At 39.9% G+C, this 13,545-nt stretch overlaps 1 protein-coding gene across 2 annotated transcripts in view; it reads left to right on the top strand.

The window, feature by feature from the left end:
- The first annotated feature begins 1,028 nt into the window (after positions 1-1,028).
- SFSWAP (splicing factor SWAP) overlaps positions 1,029-13,545 on the top strand; it is a 38,922-nt gene continuing 26,405 nt past the window's right edge. The window contains exons 1-8 of one of the 2 annotated variants that reach the window (XM_082293332.1): positions 1,029-1,401; positions 3,871-4,040; positions 4,563-4,700; positions 6,185-6,270; positions 9,051-9,276; positions 9,711-9,826; positions 10,685-10,820; positions 13,119-13,356. In XM_082293332.1, the coding sequence (XP_082149458.1) occupies positions 1,148-1,401; positions 3,871-4,040; positions 4,563-4,700; positions 6,185-6,270; positions 9,051-9,276; positions 9,711-9,826; positions 10,685-10,820; positions 13,119-13,356 (1,364 nt within the window). In that variant the 5' untranslated portion in view covers positions 1,029-1,147. Of the gene's footprint in view, positions 4,041-4,562; positions 4,701-6,184; positions 6,271-9,050; positions 9,277-9,710; positions 9,827-10,684; positions 10,821-13,118; positions 13,357-13,545 lie in introns of both variants that reach the window. The other variant, XM_082293333.1, reaches the window with a different exon arrangement.

The following is a 13,545-nucleotide window of genomic DNA, read 5'->3' as shown; positions in this document are numbered from 1 at the left end:
AGCGCTCCCGCATTTCGTCCTGCACTATTTTACATATTTCATCCCTTTCTGTACAATGATGCTAAGAGTTTTACACACAACCCAGCAGCTCTGCCAGCATTTACGGGCACTCAGAATCCCTCGTAACTAAGGATATGGAATAATTCCCACTGCGAACCACAAAACATCATGTCCTTCCTTAGAGAATTTTATTATAAAATATGCAAAACAACGCATTTCTTCATACTTCTTGAAGAGTGATGACAGTAATAACCCCGAGATACACAACATCGAAAATTTCAGCCCAGATCATACAATTTTAGCAAAAAATTCTCTGGTTTATAAACTTTCTTCGAAATTTTTTACGCAGTGCCCCAAGTCCTCCCTTTCCCCTTTCAAGGAGAGACTGGACGTGGCACTCGGCGCCCTGATCTGGTTGACAAGGTTGTGTCCGGTCGTAGATTGGACTCGATGGTCTCAGAGATCTTTTCCCAACCGAACTGGTTCTGTGATTCCCACCGTGGCTCCCAGGCTTTCCCCTCGAGCTTCCCGAGCGCAGCCTGGGATTGATCCCCGCTTTGTGCCGCACCTCCCTGTACTGCGTTGAGGCTCCTCAGCCTCCCCCTCCCCTGGGGGCTCCAAGACAGCGTGGCGGACCCCGGGATACGCGGGCCCACGTTTCGGTTTTGTTTTTAAACTAATGGGCTCCTTTCTGCCGAGCAGGACCTCCCGCACACGCCGCTCCCCGCCCCACTCAGGGCGGCCTCAGAGCGGCCTCTCAGAGCGCCCGGCGGCGCCGCGCCGCTCCGCCCTCCCGGTGTTCCGCACTTTCGTGACGGCCGGCTCTGTGGCCCCACCGCCTCTGTCGGGCCTCGACCGTTGTCACCGAACGCGTAGTGTCCTCTCCGGTACGGTGGAATCGCGTTATCCTCGGAGTTAACACTCGGTCTGCCGGAACTTGACGCGAATCTGCTATCCCCAAAAGCCAGCCCGTCCCTGCCCCTGCGCCGCCAGCGGAAGCGGAAGCGTCGCCATTTTGTTTCGGGTGATGGCGGCTGTGGTGCTCCGGGGTCGGGGGCTTTAGCGCGGGCCCGGCCGTGCGGGGACTCGCTGCTTGGACAGTCGGTGCTCCTGCGAGCTGCCTCCGCCTCGCTGCACCCCCCCGGTGATGTACGGAGGGCTCGGAGGGTCTCGACGGACTGCAGAAGAAGCAGGCCCGCCACCCCTAATGTTGTTGTCAGGAGGGGGAGCGGTGCCCGGGTCCCCCGGAGGAGGTGGAGGTGGAGGCGGGAGTAGCCGTGTGGAGCTGCTGGTGTTCGGCTATGCCTGCAAGCTGTTTCGGGATGATGAGAAGGCTCAGTACCAGGAGCAGGGGCGACACCTTATTCCTTGGATGGGAGACCCCAAGATCATGATCGATAGGTCGGTGTAACACAACCCCCAGACTGTGCTGCGAGACCTACTGTGATAGCCTCTTTTTGTTTCCCCCCTTGTGCTGTGGGCAGTGAGGGCGGGGGTTGAGTAGAGGGCTCGCTCTGGCAGGCGCGTCGGGACCTTCCGTGGCGGGGCTGGAGGCAGCTCCCGGCACAGCACTCCGAGGGTGCTCTGGTGACGCTGCAGGCCGCCCCCCCCCACCCCTGTCTGCGGGAACTTGGGGTTTCCCTCTCTGGCAGCGTTGGGAGATTCCTCTCCTCCTGGCAGTCAGTGTGTGATGTGTCTTTCTGCTCCACTTGGCAAGGCAGGGTCGGCAGGGTGGAGAGTGGGAATGATCTGTTCCTTTTCAGTGCAAACCACAAACATCCTATTTTCTCACTTGGAATCCAAGGGAGCCTGGTTGCATGGGAGTACTTACTAGGCACATTGTATGTTCTGTAGGTGAGAACGGGGCAGTGGGGGGAGTGGAAAGGTGTTTATCCACCTTAAAGGAAATGGGGATTTCTTATTTCTCCTACATAATCTGGCTGCAGGCTGTTGATGGGACACACTAAAAGCAGTTCTTGGCCTGTTTACTTTTCCCGATGCTGTGATTTCCTGTATTAGACAGAATGGATTTGATTTTGGGTGCTCTTGAAATTTTGCTCTTGAAATTTTATGTTAGGGCTGGCTTCTTTTGGTTGTTGTGCCAGGTCCAGGTTCGTGGCCAGAGAGAGTAATAGAATCTGCTCTGATGTTCCTCCTGATCTCTTTGATTTGTTTCAGCAGTATAGGGTGGGATTGGGAAATAAATTCATTCAGAGTTATCTGAATATATTGCTGGAGAGAGGGAACATGGGAGGTCAGGTTGGTTATGTTTGAGTGGAGCACTGAAAGAATAATTTAAGAGTTGTGGGTGACCCTGAAAACCTCTGTGGGAAAGATGGAAGGATTTTGGTTTGAGAAGGGTCACATGGTATACTATAGATATGTATTCCCTCAGTTTCATCACTGCTTTGGTGCTAGACAGGATTTTCTTATTTTGACTTAAGAGCTGTATTTGTCTTGGAAAAATGTCAGTAAGGAAAGGTCTTTTGATTTCCTTCCATAAGACTGGAGAGAAAAAAGAAATGCCCTTGCACTATTTTGGTGCTTACACCATTAATGATGGTTATTATTGAAATAAATTTTTTCAATTGGAATAGACACAAAAGCAGGACAAAACAGCCATAAATGTTTGTAGCTATGTTTCATTTCTCACTTACACAACGATGGAAGTGTTGTGTTGCACACTTCTAGTCCAAATCATTTCTGTGACTGATCTCATTTGTAAGTAGAGGCCATTTTTGGGGTGCTGTGCAGCAGAGCCCTGTTCACAGGTGTTACAGAAATTGTAGGGAGCAAACACTAAGTATGTGCATGTCTGTACACACATACTGAAATACCAAATAACGTACATTTGTGAGTTAAGGCAGCTTGCAATTGCTAATCTTACAAACTCCTTTGGAAGCTTAGATTCCTTTTATCTCCAGCAGCAGGAAGTCTTCATTTTCACCATTTTGAGAAAAGCACATTGCTATGAGAAGACTTGGGTTCAAGTTTGCCTGTGGACAGAGCTTGATTAACCAGACCTATGTTTCATTTGCTTTTTGCTATAAGAATATTTACTTTCTTTGTTTTTGGTCTAGCAAGTTGACACAAGTCAAGAATTGTGTGTGGGAAGACACCTCAGCGGAGTCAAGTTTACTGTCACTTTACTTTCCAATCAGTTTCTCTTACTGATGCATAAACATTATCCCAATGCAGTGCTTTTCCTGCAAATAAAGTGATTTCTTAGTAGAAAGGAACTGTACATCATTGATCTTTGCTGATTTTGCGGTGAACCTCCTTAAATTGCATGTTTATGTTACTGTTCCTATGTATGTGTGTCTCTCTATCACATAACCCAGAACTTATTTCCTCAGCCAAATGGCTAGGGGCCGAGCCTAGCCATGATTTTACCTCCAATGGACGCAAGTTTCTATGGTGAAGATTTCTCCTGAGAGTTCGGGACTAGCAGAAAGAAGCGAGGAAATTTCGACCGTTTGGTTCTTACGGATAGGTATTTATGTACTCGGGTTTGTGTGAATGTAAGCTATTTGACTTTCCAGAAAAACGTATTTTGCAAGTGACATTGATTGGTTGGTTGAAGCACGTACGGTAAGAGCTGTTAAGGAAATGGATCCCACTTAAACTATTAAAGGATACCTTTGCCTTTAATTGTAATAATTTATTAGTTTCTTTGAGAGGAATTTAGACTATTAAACAAATTTTCGATAGTTGGTGACAAATGATTAGCAAAATTAATTGTAACTTCTAAAAGGGAGTATGCATTAACGTATAAGTATTTTTTTTTCATTTTTATTGGGTAAGTATTTAAGTAATCGCATAAACCCAAGCCCTAAGTTCTTTGCATTGACCAGCTGTTTCATCCTGCAGGTATGATGGGCGTGGTCACCTGCATGACCTTTCTGAGTATGATGCTGAATATTCCACCTGGAACAGAGATTATCAATTGTCCGAAGAGGAGGCTAGAATAGAAGCCCTCTGTGATGAAGAGAGGTATTTAGCCTTGCATACGGACTTGCTTGAGGAGGAGGCAAGGCAAGGTATTGCTCAAGGAATAACATGGTTATTAGAAAAGCACGTTTAAGTAAATTATTATGAAATTAAATTTACTCCTAATTTTATACTCTCTTTTTCTGATGTTATCTTGACAGTATCCAGTGGATTCGAAAAGCGGGAGTCTTTGCGTATGTGAGAGGACCTCAGGATAGTTTAACTGTAGATCCACACAGAAATTGCCCAGATTCTGAGGGCAGACTGGGATTTCAGACCCCCCAAAATAAACACATTCTGCTTCATTTTTAGTGTTTTTTAAAGGAAATTCTGTGCTTTTATATGCATAATTGCATTAGAATGTCTTAATCCACAGCCTATATCTCTTCAAGAAGAAATAAATAGTCAGCATGTGTACATGCTGTGTTTTTCTGTTCAGTTTTTAATGAAAGCTAAAATGATCAGGAGAAAACTTCTTATTTAAAAACTAAAGTAAGAAATATTACTTCTTTTTTTTTAATAAGTTAGCTTCTGAATATGTTCTGATGTTGGTAATTGCATTTTTGTTCAAGAGGAGGAATATAAAAGACTCAGTGAAGCTTTGGCAGAAGATGGTACCTATAATGCAGTGGGATTCCGTTATGGCAGTGATTATTATGACCCTTCAGAACCCACTGAAGAGGAGGAGCATCAGCCTGCAAAACAAAGAGGTAAGGGGTAAAAGTAAAAAGGGTTAATTGAGAGGGACGACATAGCATTTTGATCTTGCAGTTGAGGGTTTAAAATATATGTGTCATTAAAATGTAATTAAAATTTCTGAAAGCATTTCATCAAAGTCTTTATGGGACTCTGTTACTGAGTTTTTGTGGACTTTGTTCTTGAAGAGCTTAAAAATGTTTTCCTGCTGTGGCACAGTCAATACTGCAGTAGTCAGGGAATTTAATTCTGCTGTCTTGCAGATTCTTATTCAGGAAAAACCTAGGAATTCCTTACATTGGCTGTCTGCTAACACTGTGTTTCTTAGTCAAGACAGAAAATATCATTGTAAGCATAAAAGAGTAATTGATAAGAATGTATATTTTTAAGTTTAGATTTTGGCATCTTAATTATTATAAATGAGTCTGTCTTCAACATAGTGTGCCCTGCTTCATGACCTTAAAAAATACGGAATTCAGTTGTCATGTTCCCATCTATAATTACAGTAACTTTGTATTTTTATCGCACATTCTTAAGGAAGGTTTTAAATGTTGTTGAACTATGTCTTAGTAAAGTGAGGATCATTCAATTAACAGTTGGGTTGCCTTACTACATCTTGGTGGGTTACTGTGGTATGAAATGTGCTTTTTTACCCCCAAGGTATTGTGTTGCAATGCAGGATCACTTTAGGTGCTTAAGCTTATTTAGCGTTTTTTTGCCGTGTCTGAGAGATTGTGTAAGGGCAGTCAGTGTCTGTGCTACTCCCACTGTACGAAGGGTTTCTCCTCTGCTCTTTTGTACTGAAGCAGAATTGCATTGTCTTTTCTGGGGTTTAGTTCATTTGTTTAAGACTCTATAACCAAATATTGTTAGCTGGAGATGCTGCCAAAAGAAACAGTCTGTTCTACTTTGTCTGCTGCTCTTTCCTTCTTTCTTTGCTGCTAAATTTTTCTCTGCCTTTGTGGAGTTAAACTATTTGAGTTCATTAGAAAAAAAACCTAAAAACCAACCCACCAGAAAGTAACCAAACAAGCGAACTCCCTTTGTTGCATGGTTTGTCTGCAGTAATCACTGCAACATCTCATGCGTGATGAGGTTGTTCTGCTGTTTCCACAGCTCCTGTGATCAGGTGTTCCTGCACTTGGTGCCATCTAATCTGTCAAGGAAAAAAGGGAATATGATTTCTCTTAAGGCTAGTAGAATAGATAGTACTAGAAGTTACTTTAAAAAGTAAATTTTTTACTTCAATTATTATAAAAAAATCTGTAATGTAAAATATTTTCAGAGGAACATTTCTGCTGTAGCAAATAATGGACTGTAATACAAATTGATATTTTTAACCATATTTAAATGTCTGCAATGCAAATGCTGTTTATATAGCTGCATTTGATAAATTCCTTGATTGCACATTGGTTTAGATATACTTTAATTTTTTTTTAACATTTGGGTACTTTGACATGTTTTTTCCTATGGTACTTCATTCTGTCATTCCTTGTAGAAACAGCTCAGACAGAAAATACAGAGGAAAACGAAGAACCTTTTGTTGCGCCTCCGGGACTGAATGTACCTTCTGATGTGGAACTGGTATGTGTACATTTAATGCAGCCTACACTGCTGCCAGCTTTTGTGCAGTTGATGGTGCTGTGTTTGGTGATTGGGTTGGGGTTTTTTTCCATTAACTTTAGTGTGGTACATTTTAAATTATTCTAAAATAGTAACTTAATTTCAAATGTTCTGCCTTGAATTCTTGAGTTCTATGAACACCTTTGAATCTTCTTTTTCACACTGAAATTATCACTGTGCTTATGCTAAGTGCATTTAGTATCACTTGTGATATTATTTTAGCTAATGTGGAAAAAAGGCAGTTGTTCTTGGAATGGCTACTTGCGGAGATGTAAGGTTCAACATTCCAAACATAAAGGGCCATTAAACCAAAAGTTTGCTTATGTTCAAGAATTCTTTCCTGAAATCTTTTTAATTGAGTCCCAATCTGAAGGGGATAGGATTTGATCAAGTGTAAATGCTCTATATAAAACTAGCATATTCAAGGAGAAAAACAGTAATTTATTTCTAATAAAGTATGAAATAACTTGAAAGTATTAGCATATAGAAGCTCCTTTCTTCATGTGATGTTGCTAGATTTTGCTACATGTTCTGTAGACTTAATTGCGGCTTCTGTATTTTTCCTGAAAGGAGCTGAACAGACACCTGCTTGATTACAGGTCTAACTGTAAGGGTTTTCAATGTATTTCAAGTTTATTAAAAGATGCTGGAAAATCAGATAATATTCTTCCTTCTATAACTGTGGTCATGAAAGTGTTAATTTATATGTGAGCTCAACTTGATATTCTCAGCTTGATAACCTTGGCCAGTAAAGATTCAGAACACGGTTAGAATAACTAATACTGAGCACAGAGTATTTGTGTAACTCTTTTTCTACTTCATTGGCTTTTCTTTAAAGAACCTTGAGTTCTCAGAGAAGAGCTTCTTTTGCATTTTGATACTGTTTCCAAAACGAAACTGCTGGTGAAAAACTGTTGGTTTAGGTAGCTGCTTGGCTTGAGTTTTGTTTAGAAATTTAGGATGTATTTCCAATATATGTCGCAAAGTGCAGTGTGGGGCTTACTGAAGTAATTTTTCTCAGTCAGCTGTTGAACTCCAGTGTAGTCACATGAGCAGAAAACAAGTGGAGGTATATTCGGTTTTGACTGAAAAAAAAAAAATAAACCCCACAAACACCAAAATGTCTAGACAGCAGCTCTGAAGGCAATGTATACTTAACCTTGGATTGGGAATTGTGAGAATTTTTTTTTGTGAACCTCGATTTGTTGTTGTTCTATTCAAGTCATTCGGCTTTACCATGGAAGATATTTATTCTGTTTAAGAAATTTGAGAATCAGCTTGCTAACGTGGAGACTTTGCTCCCAGTCTGCAAAGTTCAGTTCAATAAAGACAGATATTTTATATCTCCTGTAATACAGATCAATGCAAAGTGCAAATATTCAATGAAGACAAGTCAGGCAGCAAAAAAAAAAAAGTCCAGAACTATGGAATGTTCAGTGTATGGCAGCTCCAATTGCAGCAGTAATGTCATTCTGGAACTTAGAACTGAAGAGTTATGACAAGCAGGCCGAAGGTCTTCCACTGCTTAAAACTGTGATTATGGGCAAAGATGATTGTTCTTCACCAGGGCATTTTTAAGACGTCTGTGGATGCTATTGAAGTGGGCTGTTAGAGGAAATTTTCAGTTAGTAACTTGTGAGGACAGATAGAAAAACTTGATATATGATGTGAAACTGATAATGCACAAAATGTTATCAGTTTGTTAAGAACCTCATTGCCTCTCATTAAAATAATCTTTGCTGGGGTTTTAGAGGGACAAATAAAACTTGAAACATCTAGTTATTTTCTATATCAAACATGTCCTGGTAAAGGATCCAATTGGCAGAAAACAGCTTTTAAAATTGGGCTGTTTGATAATATTGAGAATTTTTTCCCCTATGTGGAGCACCACTGTCTCGAGTGCTTCCAGTCTTCTGAGAAACATTTTTTTAGGTTTGCAACATAGCTGTGTATCTGTGCAGTAAAAATACAAAGCTAAACCAAATCATTAATGTGACACTTCAGTCTTTATAGGCACACAGAGTATGTGTTTTTACAGCGTACTGAGCACAGGACAAAATAGCTGAGTGTGAAATTAAAAGCAGTGAATAATGAAGTTCATTCGTTCTTTAACTGTACTCTTGTTCTCTTCACATCTTGGGCTTGATATCGCACTTCTCCCTAGGGATTTCTGGAAAATGCATGGATGCTGCTTAACTTTATTAATTTTATCTTTTGCTTTATTGGTGAAGTGTTCAGTGACTCTTCAAGGGAATGCACATGGGAATTGTAGTTTGTATGTTGGTCTTAAGAGGCACACATGTTCTTCCCAACCAAATACAAAGTAACAAATTTCTAGTTAGGGAACGATATTTGCACATTCAGAGATAACAGAATTAAGGACACCTTTTGTGAAGGAAACCATACATGTTGAGCCTTCAGAGCACCTTGAGATATTGTAATACCAAGGTCATCCAGGATCTGTTGCCCTCTTCAGTTTGGTGTTCAATGCAGAAACAGCTGTGCTGGGAGAAGAAAAAGATCTTGCAAAAGGAACTGAATGAGCAGCTGAGGAGCGTTGGGACTGTTTTGGTTATTTTTTAGGGCTGATGTGCTTTCATTAGTTTTAGGTGATTATGGAACTTAAGTTGCTAAAGAAAGCTGAGAAGGACAGGGAACTACTGTTCTTTCTAATTCTTGGAGTTCTAACACAGTGTACAAGCTGCTTATGAAAATGCAAATGTGTTATTTTACTCCCACAGCCACCAACAGCAAAAATGCATGCGATCATTGAGCGAACTGCAAACTTTGTGTGCAAGCAAGGAGCCCAGTTTGAGATCATGCTGAAAGCCAAGCAAGCACGCAACTCCCAGTTTGACTTTCTGCGGTTTGATCACTACCTCAACCCCTACTACAAGTTCATCCAGAAGGCCATGAAAGAGGGACGCTACGCGGCTCCTTCGGAAAGTAAAGCTGACGAGACAAAACGTGAGTTGTTGCTTGGCAAATGGTAGCTTCAGGGTGGGAATCACTGGAGCAGACACTGGTCTTTTTGTTAAAATAGCCGCATTTTTCTGGGGTTCCACTGCAGCTGAGATTGATGTGATGATTCAAAATTTTGCTTAAATTGGGGATTTTTTTTGAAAAAATATTGTTTGTGGAAATGTTCAGCTACAGGAGCTGCTATGATGTGAAGGTTTTAGGAGCAGTCATATAGCTCAAGTCCAACAGAAGGTTGGTCTGTGCATTTAGGGTTTAGTTTTGTTGATGTCTGGCAAGATCTTGGATCTATGCTTTTGTGACTAAGCTGACTTATATGAATGGTGCTTTCCTAAGAATTCATGCTTGTCCTGTATCATCATTCTCTCCCAAAGCAAATTCATAGCAAACCCAAATAAAATTCAAACATTGCTTTTATTTAGACTCGAGAGTGAAATCTGAGGAAGATGATGATGATGATGACGACGATGATGGAAATTATCTTCATCCAAGTCTTTTTGCATCTAAAAAATGCAGTAGGCTTGAAGAGCTCATGAAGGTACTTGACACGATTAAAATTACCTTTTTATCTTGTAAAACACCTGATTCATGGACAGAAAAATTCTGTTTTGCAGGTACTCAGGTCTTTTATTGACAAAGGTCTGGGCTTCTTTTCAGGCTGTAATTTAAGTCTGTTTTTGTAAACTTCTGAGTTACCTTTTCTCTAGTACATAAATTGTTATTTTTCCATTTCTAAGGAATTATATTTCTATTTCTGATGCCCTCTGGTATTGAGGGCATCACTCAAGGATTTATCCCACAGAACCTGTGTTGAAGCAGAAGAGATTAAGGTATTTAATGCCTTATGTATATAAGCTGAGAGAGAGTGTTTTTTCTTTTTAGATTTTAGTAGATAAAATGTTGACACAAAATAACAGTTCCAGCAAATAATATTTCACCAGAATTTACTACTCATTAAATGTAAATTTTACTAGATCCGTTAGTTGTTTTTATTTTCTGAGACTAGGCCGTGATGGAATAATGGGAGTGACAGATGGTTGTACATATTTGAGGCTTTCAGAGGAATGGCTGTGGTGCTGTCTGATATTTAGACAAGACAGGTTCTGTGCCTTATCCCAGCCATGGCAGTCATTGGCTATCAGTAATAACCGCTTTTTTCTTTTTATGTCATTCATTTCTGTTTATGTGAAAGTGGTTTTTGTCTTGTTTTTCACTAATTTTCAAATACGTTGACTCTAATATGAGAGCTACAAAAACGGTAACTTTAGTGTTTGCACAGAATTATTGATGTCTATTAATGTAGATAAATCTGCTTTCTTGAAGATGTTGATGCTATTGTTCTTTAAATATGTACTTACAATTTTAATCTTTTTTTCTATTCTCAAAATGTTTTCAGCCTTTGAAGGTAGTAGACCCTGATCACCCCCTTGCAGCACTGGTGCGCAAAGCACAATCAGATAATAATTCGTCTACGCCGCAGTCAACAGATGGGGCAGCTGTGCAGACATCACAGGCAGAATATTCCTCTGATTGTAAGTGCTTTGTGAGGAGGCAGCTGGTGGTGTGTTTTGGTGAATTGTGTGTGGATGCTGGTGGGAAGAGAATACGTTGGCTTCATGCTTCATCCTGTGTATTTATTCTTTTTCAATCTCCTGAGTCTTGGAAGGTCCATGCTGAGTATCTGTTGAATTGCTGCTTAGGAAAACCAGGAATGGGTTGGAGGGGGTGGGCAGGCAGGAAACCACGTCTTCAGTCTGTGAGTAAGTTTAGCACCATACCCTTATTATATTATTTTGTTCCTGCAAATTTTGTAAATTCTGATACTCAAAAAGGTAAAGTCAAGCTTAAATGAGTTTATGTGCCTCTTAATTCTTTTCAACTTCCAGGATTCTGATTCCTTAAAGAAATGCAACTTACCCTTTCATTTATGGGACTGAACATGTAACACTACTCGGATAAAAGAAAATTTGTAGTGATGATGCCTTTTCCTGATCTTAAAATCAAGAGTCAAACACGGTTAGAATGGAAAAAGGGATTTTACCTTGGTATTTATTTTAAGGATCTTTAGGTGCACCACGTCTAGGTCGAATGCACCGAAATGCACACCACAATGCGCACCCCCTAAAAGATCTGGTATAACTTTATAGGTCTTATTAATTAGCATATCTAATCAAAAATTCCCCAGTGAGAGGCTCGAATGAGCCCCCGCTCTCCCCAAGGAACCTCCCCCTGGATGGTTCTATCTTAGTTTACAAAATGTGTTCTGGAGAGGATCTTGAGGTCTGGGGCATATTGATCCCTAACTACGAAACTTCTAAAATGTTTAGTCTCCTAGCTTAGCAAACAAGTCCAAGAATGTAGGCAAAAAGCACTAAAGAATACAGAAATTGTAGAAAGGTATAAAAGGGGTTTAAAAGAAAAGGCAAAAAATCATCATAGCATCAGTGAAGCCTTCACTACAGTAGGGTTATTATACATTTGTAAGTAATGAGTAGTGTCACTTCAAGGTGGTGCTTATTGAGTTCTTGGTTTTTCAGTAATGTTGCTGCAGATCAGTTGTCACCATAATAATCTGAGTTGATTTTTATGCATTATAGGTTCAGAAGCGCCAAGGGGTTACAGGTGTTGTCAGAGTGTAATATGTGGAGGGAAATACGCATGGAAGTAATTTGTATTTAAAACTGTATGATAAGGAAATCTTAGTAAAGGTGAAATAAGATTTCTGTGAAGAAATTGAAAATTACTGGTTATTTCAAGAAAGACTAAAATCAGACTATGTATCTCCATAGAATAGAGCTAGTCAGTTTTTTGATTACTTCAGTGTCAGGCTTGAACCTGAATGTATGTGATAGAAACTGGGAGATTATAATTTAGTAACAAAACAAGTTCAGTTTGCAACTCCTCTCCTTGCTTTTAAAACAGAGCTTTATTCTGTTCTTGTTACAGACAACTTATTCTTTGAAAAAAGTAAATAGTGCCACATGGGAATGTTTATGAAACTTTTAAGAGGATAATTCATTGTAATTTAATGCATTGATTAAACCTTGCTTCCAGAAAAGCAAACTCTTCCTGTAATTAATTTAAAATATTTTATGTTAATATTTTCTGTTTATACATAGTCTTTCTGCAGAAAACACTTAGATTTACAAGAATTATCTACCATATAAATGTATTAAGCTAATTAGAACGTTATAAAATACTGTCCTTAAAGAAAGATAGAAAGACGTAATAAGCCTTTGCACGCTCAGGAAGTACTTAGAATCAGAGGAGCCTTTAGTGTGGAAAACCTGTTCAGATGCATTGTTCGTTATGTTGCTGTTGAATTCCAAACCTGTCTACTTTTTGAGGTTTAAGTAAGTAGGTGTGTGTCTATATATAGTAATACAGTGGTTTAATATGTATATAGTGATTCTAGTGGTTAATTGTTAATGCTAATTTTGAATATATGCACATTTCTTTCTTCATGAGAACATAGTTTTAACTGAGTTAAATTGCCAGAGCTGAATTAGATTAGGAAGTGTGATTTCATACTAGCTCATTTTTAAATATGCCTGTACTAGTTCACTTCTTTATTCACATCTATGACCTTCAGTACTTTTGCATTCTGTCCCTTGATCCACATATTTCTTGTTCATCCTAAATATGTCAATATGAACCTTCCTTTTTTGCTTTAAATTTTTTTTGGGTTTTCTTACACAAGAAATGAGATGCCATTTCTTAGTGTGTTGTGTGAATCTGGATTCTCGATGCATTTGTACCGATGCAATAATGTATTTCATTGGGTGGTTTTCGTCTAATTAGATATTGTTCTTAAATGTGTCTTTTTGTAGCAACTGTGGCAGCCATGTATTACAGCTACTACATGCTCCCTGATGGAACCTATTGCCTGGCACCTCCACCTCCGGGAATCGATGTTGCTGCCTACTACAACGCCCTGCCTGCAGGGGTGACTGTGTCCAGCACTACAGGTGTAGCAACGGTTCCTCCCCCTCCTGGTACAACACCCCCACCTCCCCCAGACACAGCTGACAGCACCAGTGGGTTGACTTCTACCACAACATCTACAAGGTACCTTGGACAGATTTGCATGTTGGTTGGGAGAGTCTCGTTCCCGCACTTCAACAGGGAGTGTTTAGGATGCGTTCTGTTACTGAATCAAGCTATTTTAGCTGCATGGTGAACTCAGAGAACAAACCTCTCTACTTTTTTTTTTTGTTGTTAAAGCAAGAGTCTGAAAGTATTTTATGTTCTATTTAT

Source organism: Coloeus monedula, assembly GCF_965178545.1.
Source record: "Coloeus monedula genome assembly, chromosome: 18".
Taxonomy (NCBI): domain Eukaryota; kingdom Metazoa; phylum Chordata; class Aves; order Passeriformes; family Corvidae; genus Coloeus; species Coloeus monedula.
The sequence above is the reverse complement of the archived record's forward strand: the minus strand, read 5'-3'. Positions and strand labels throughout refer to the sequence as shown.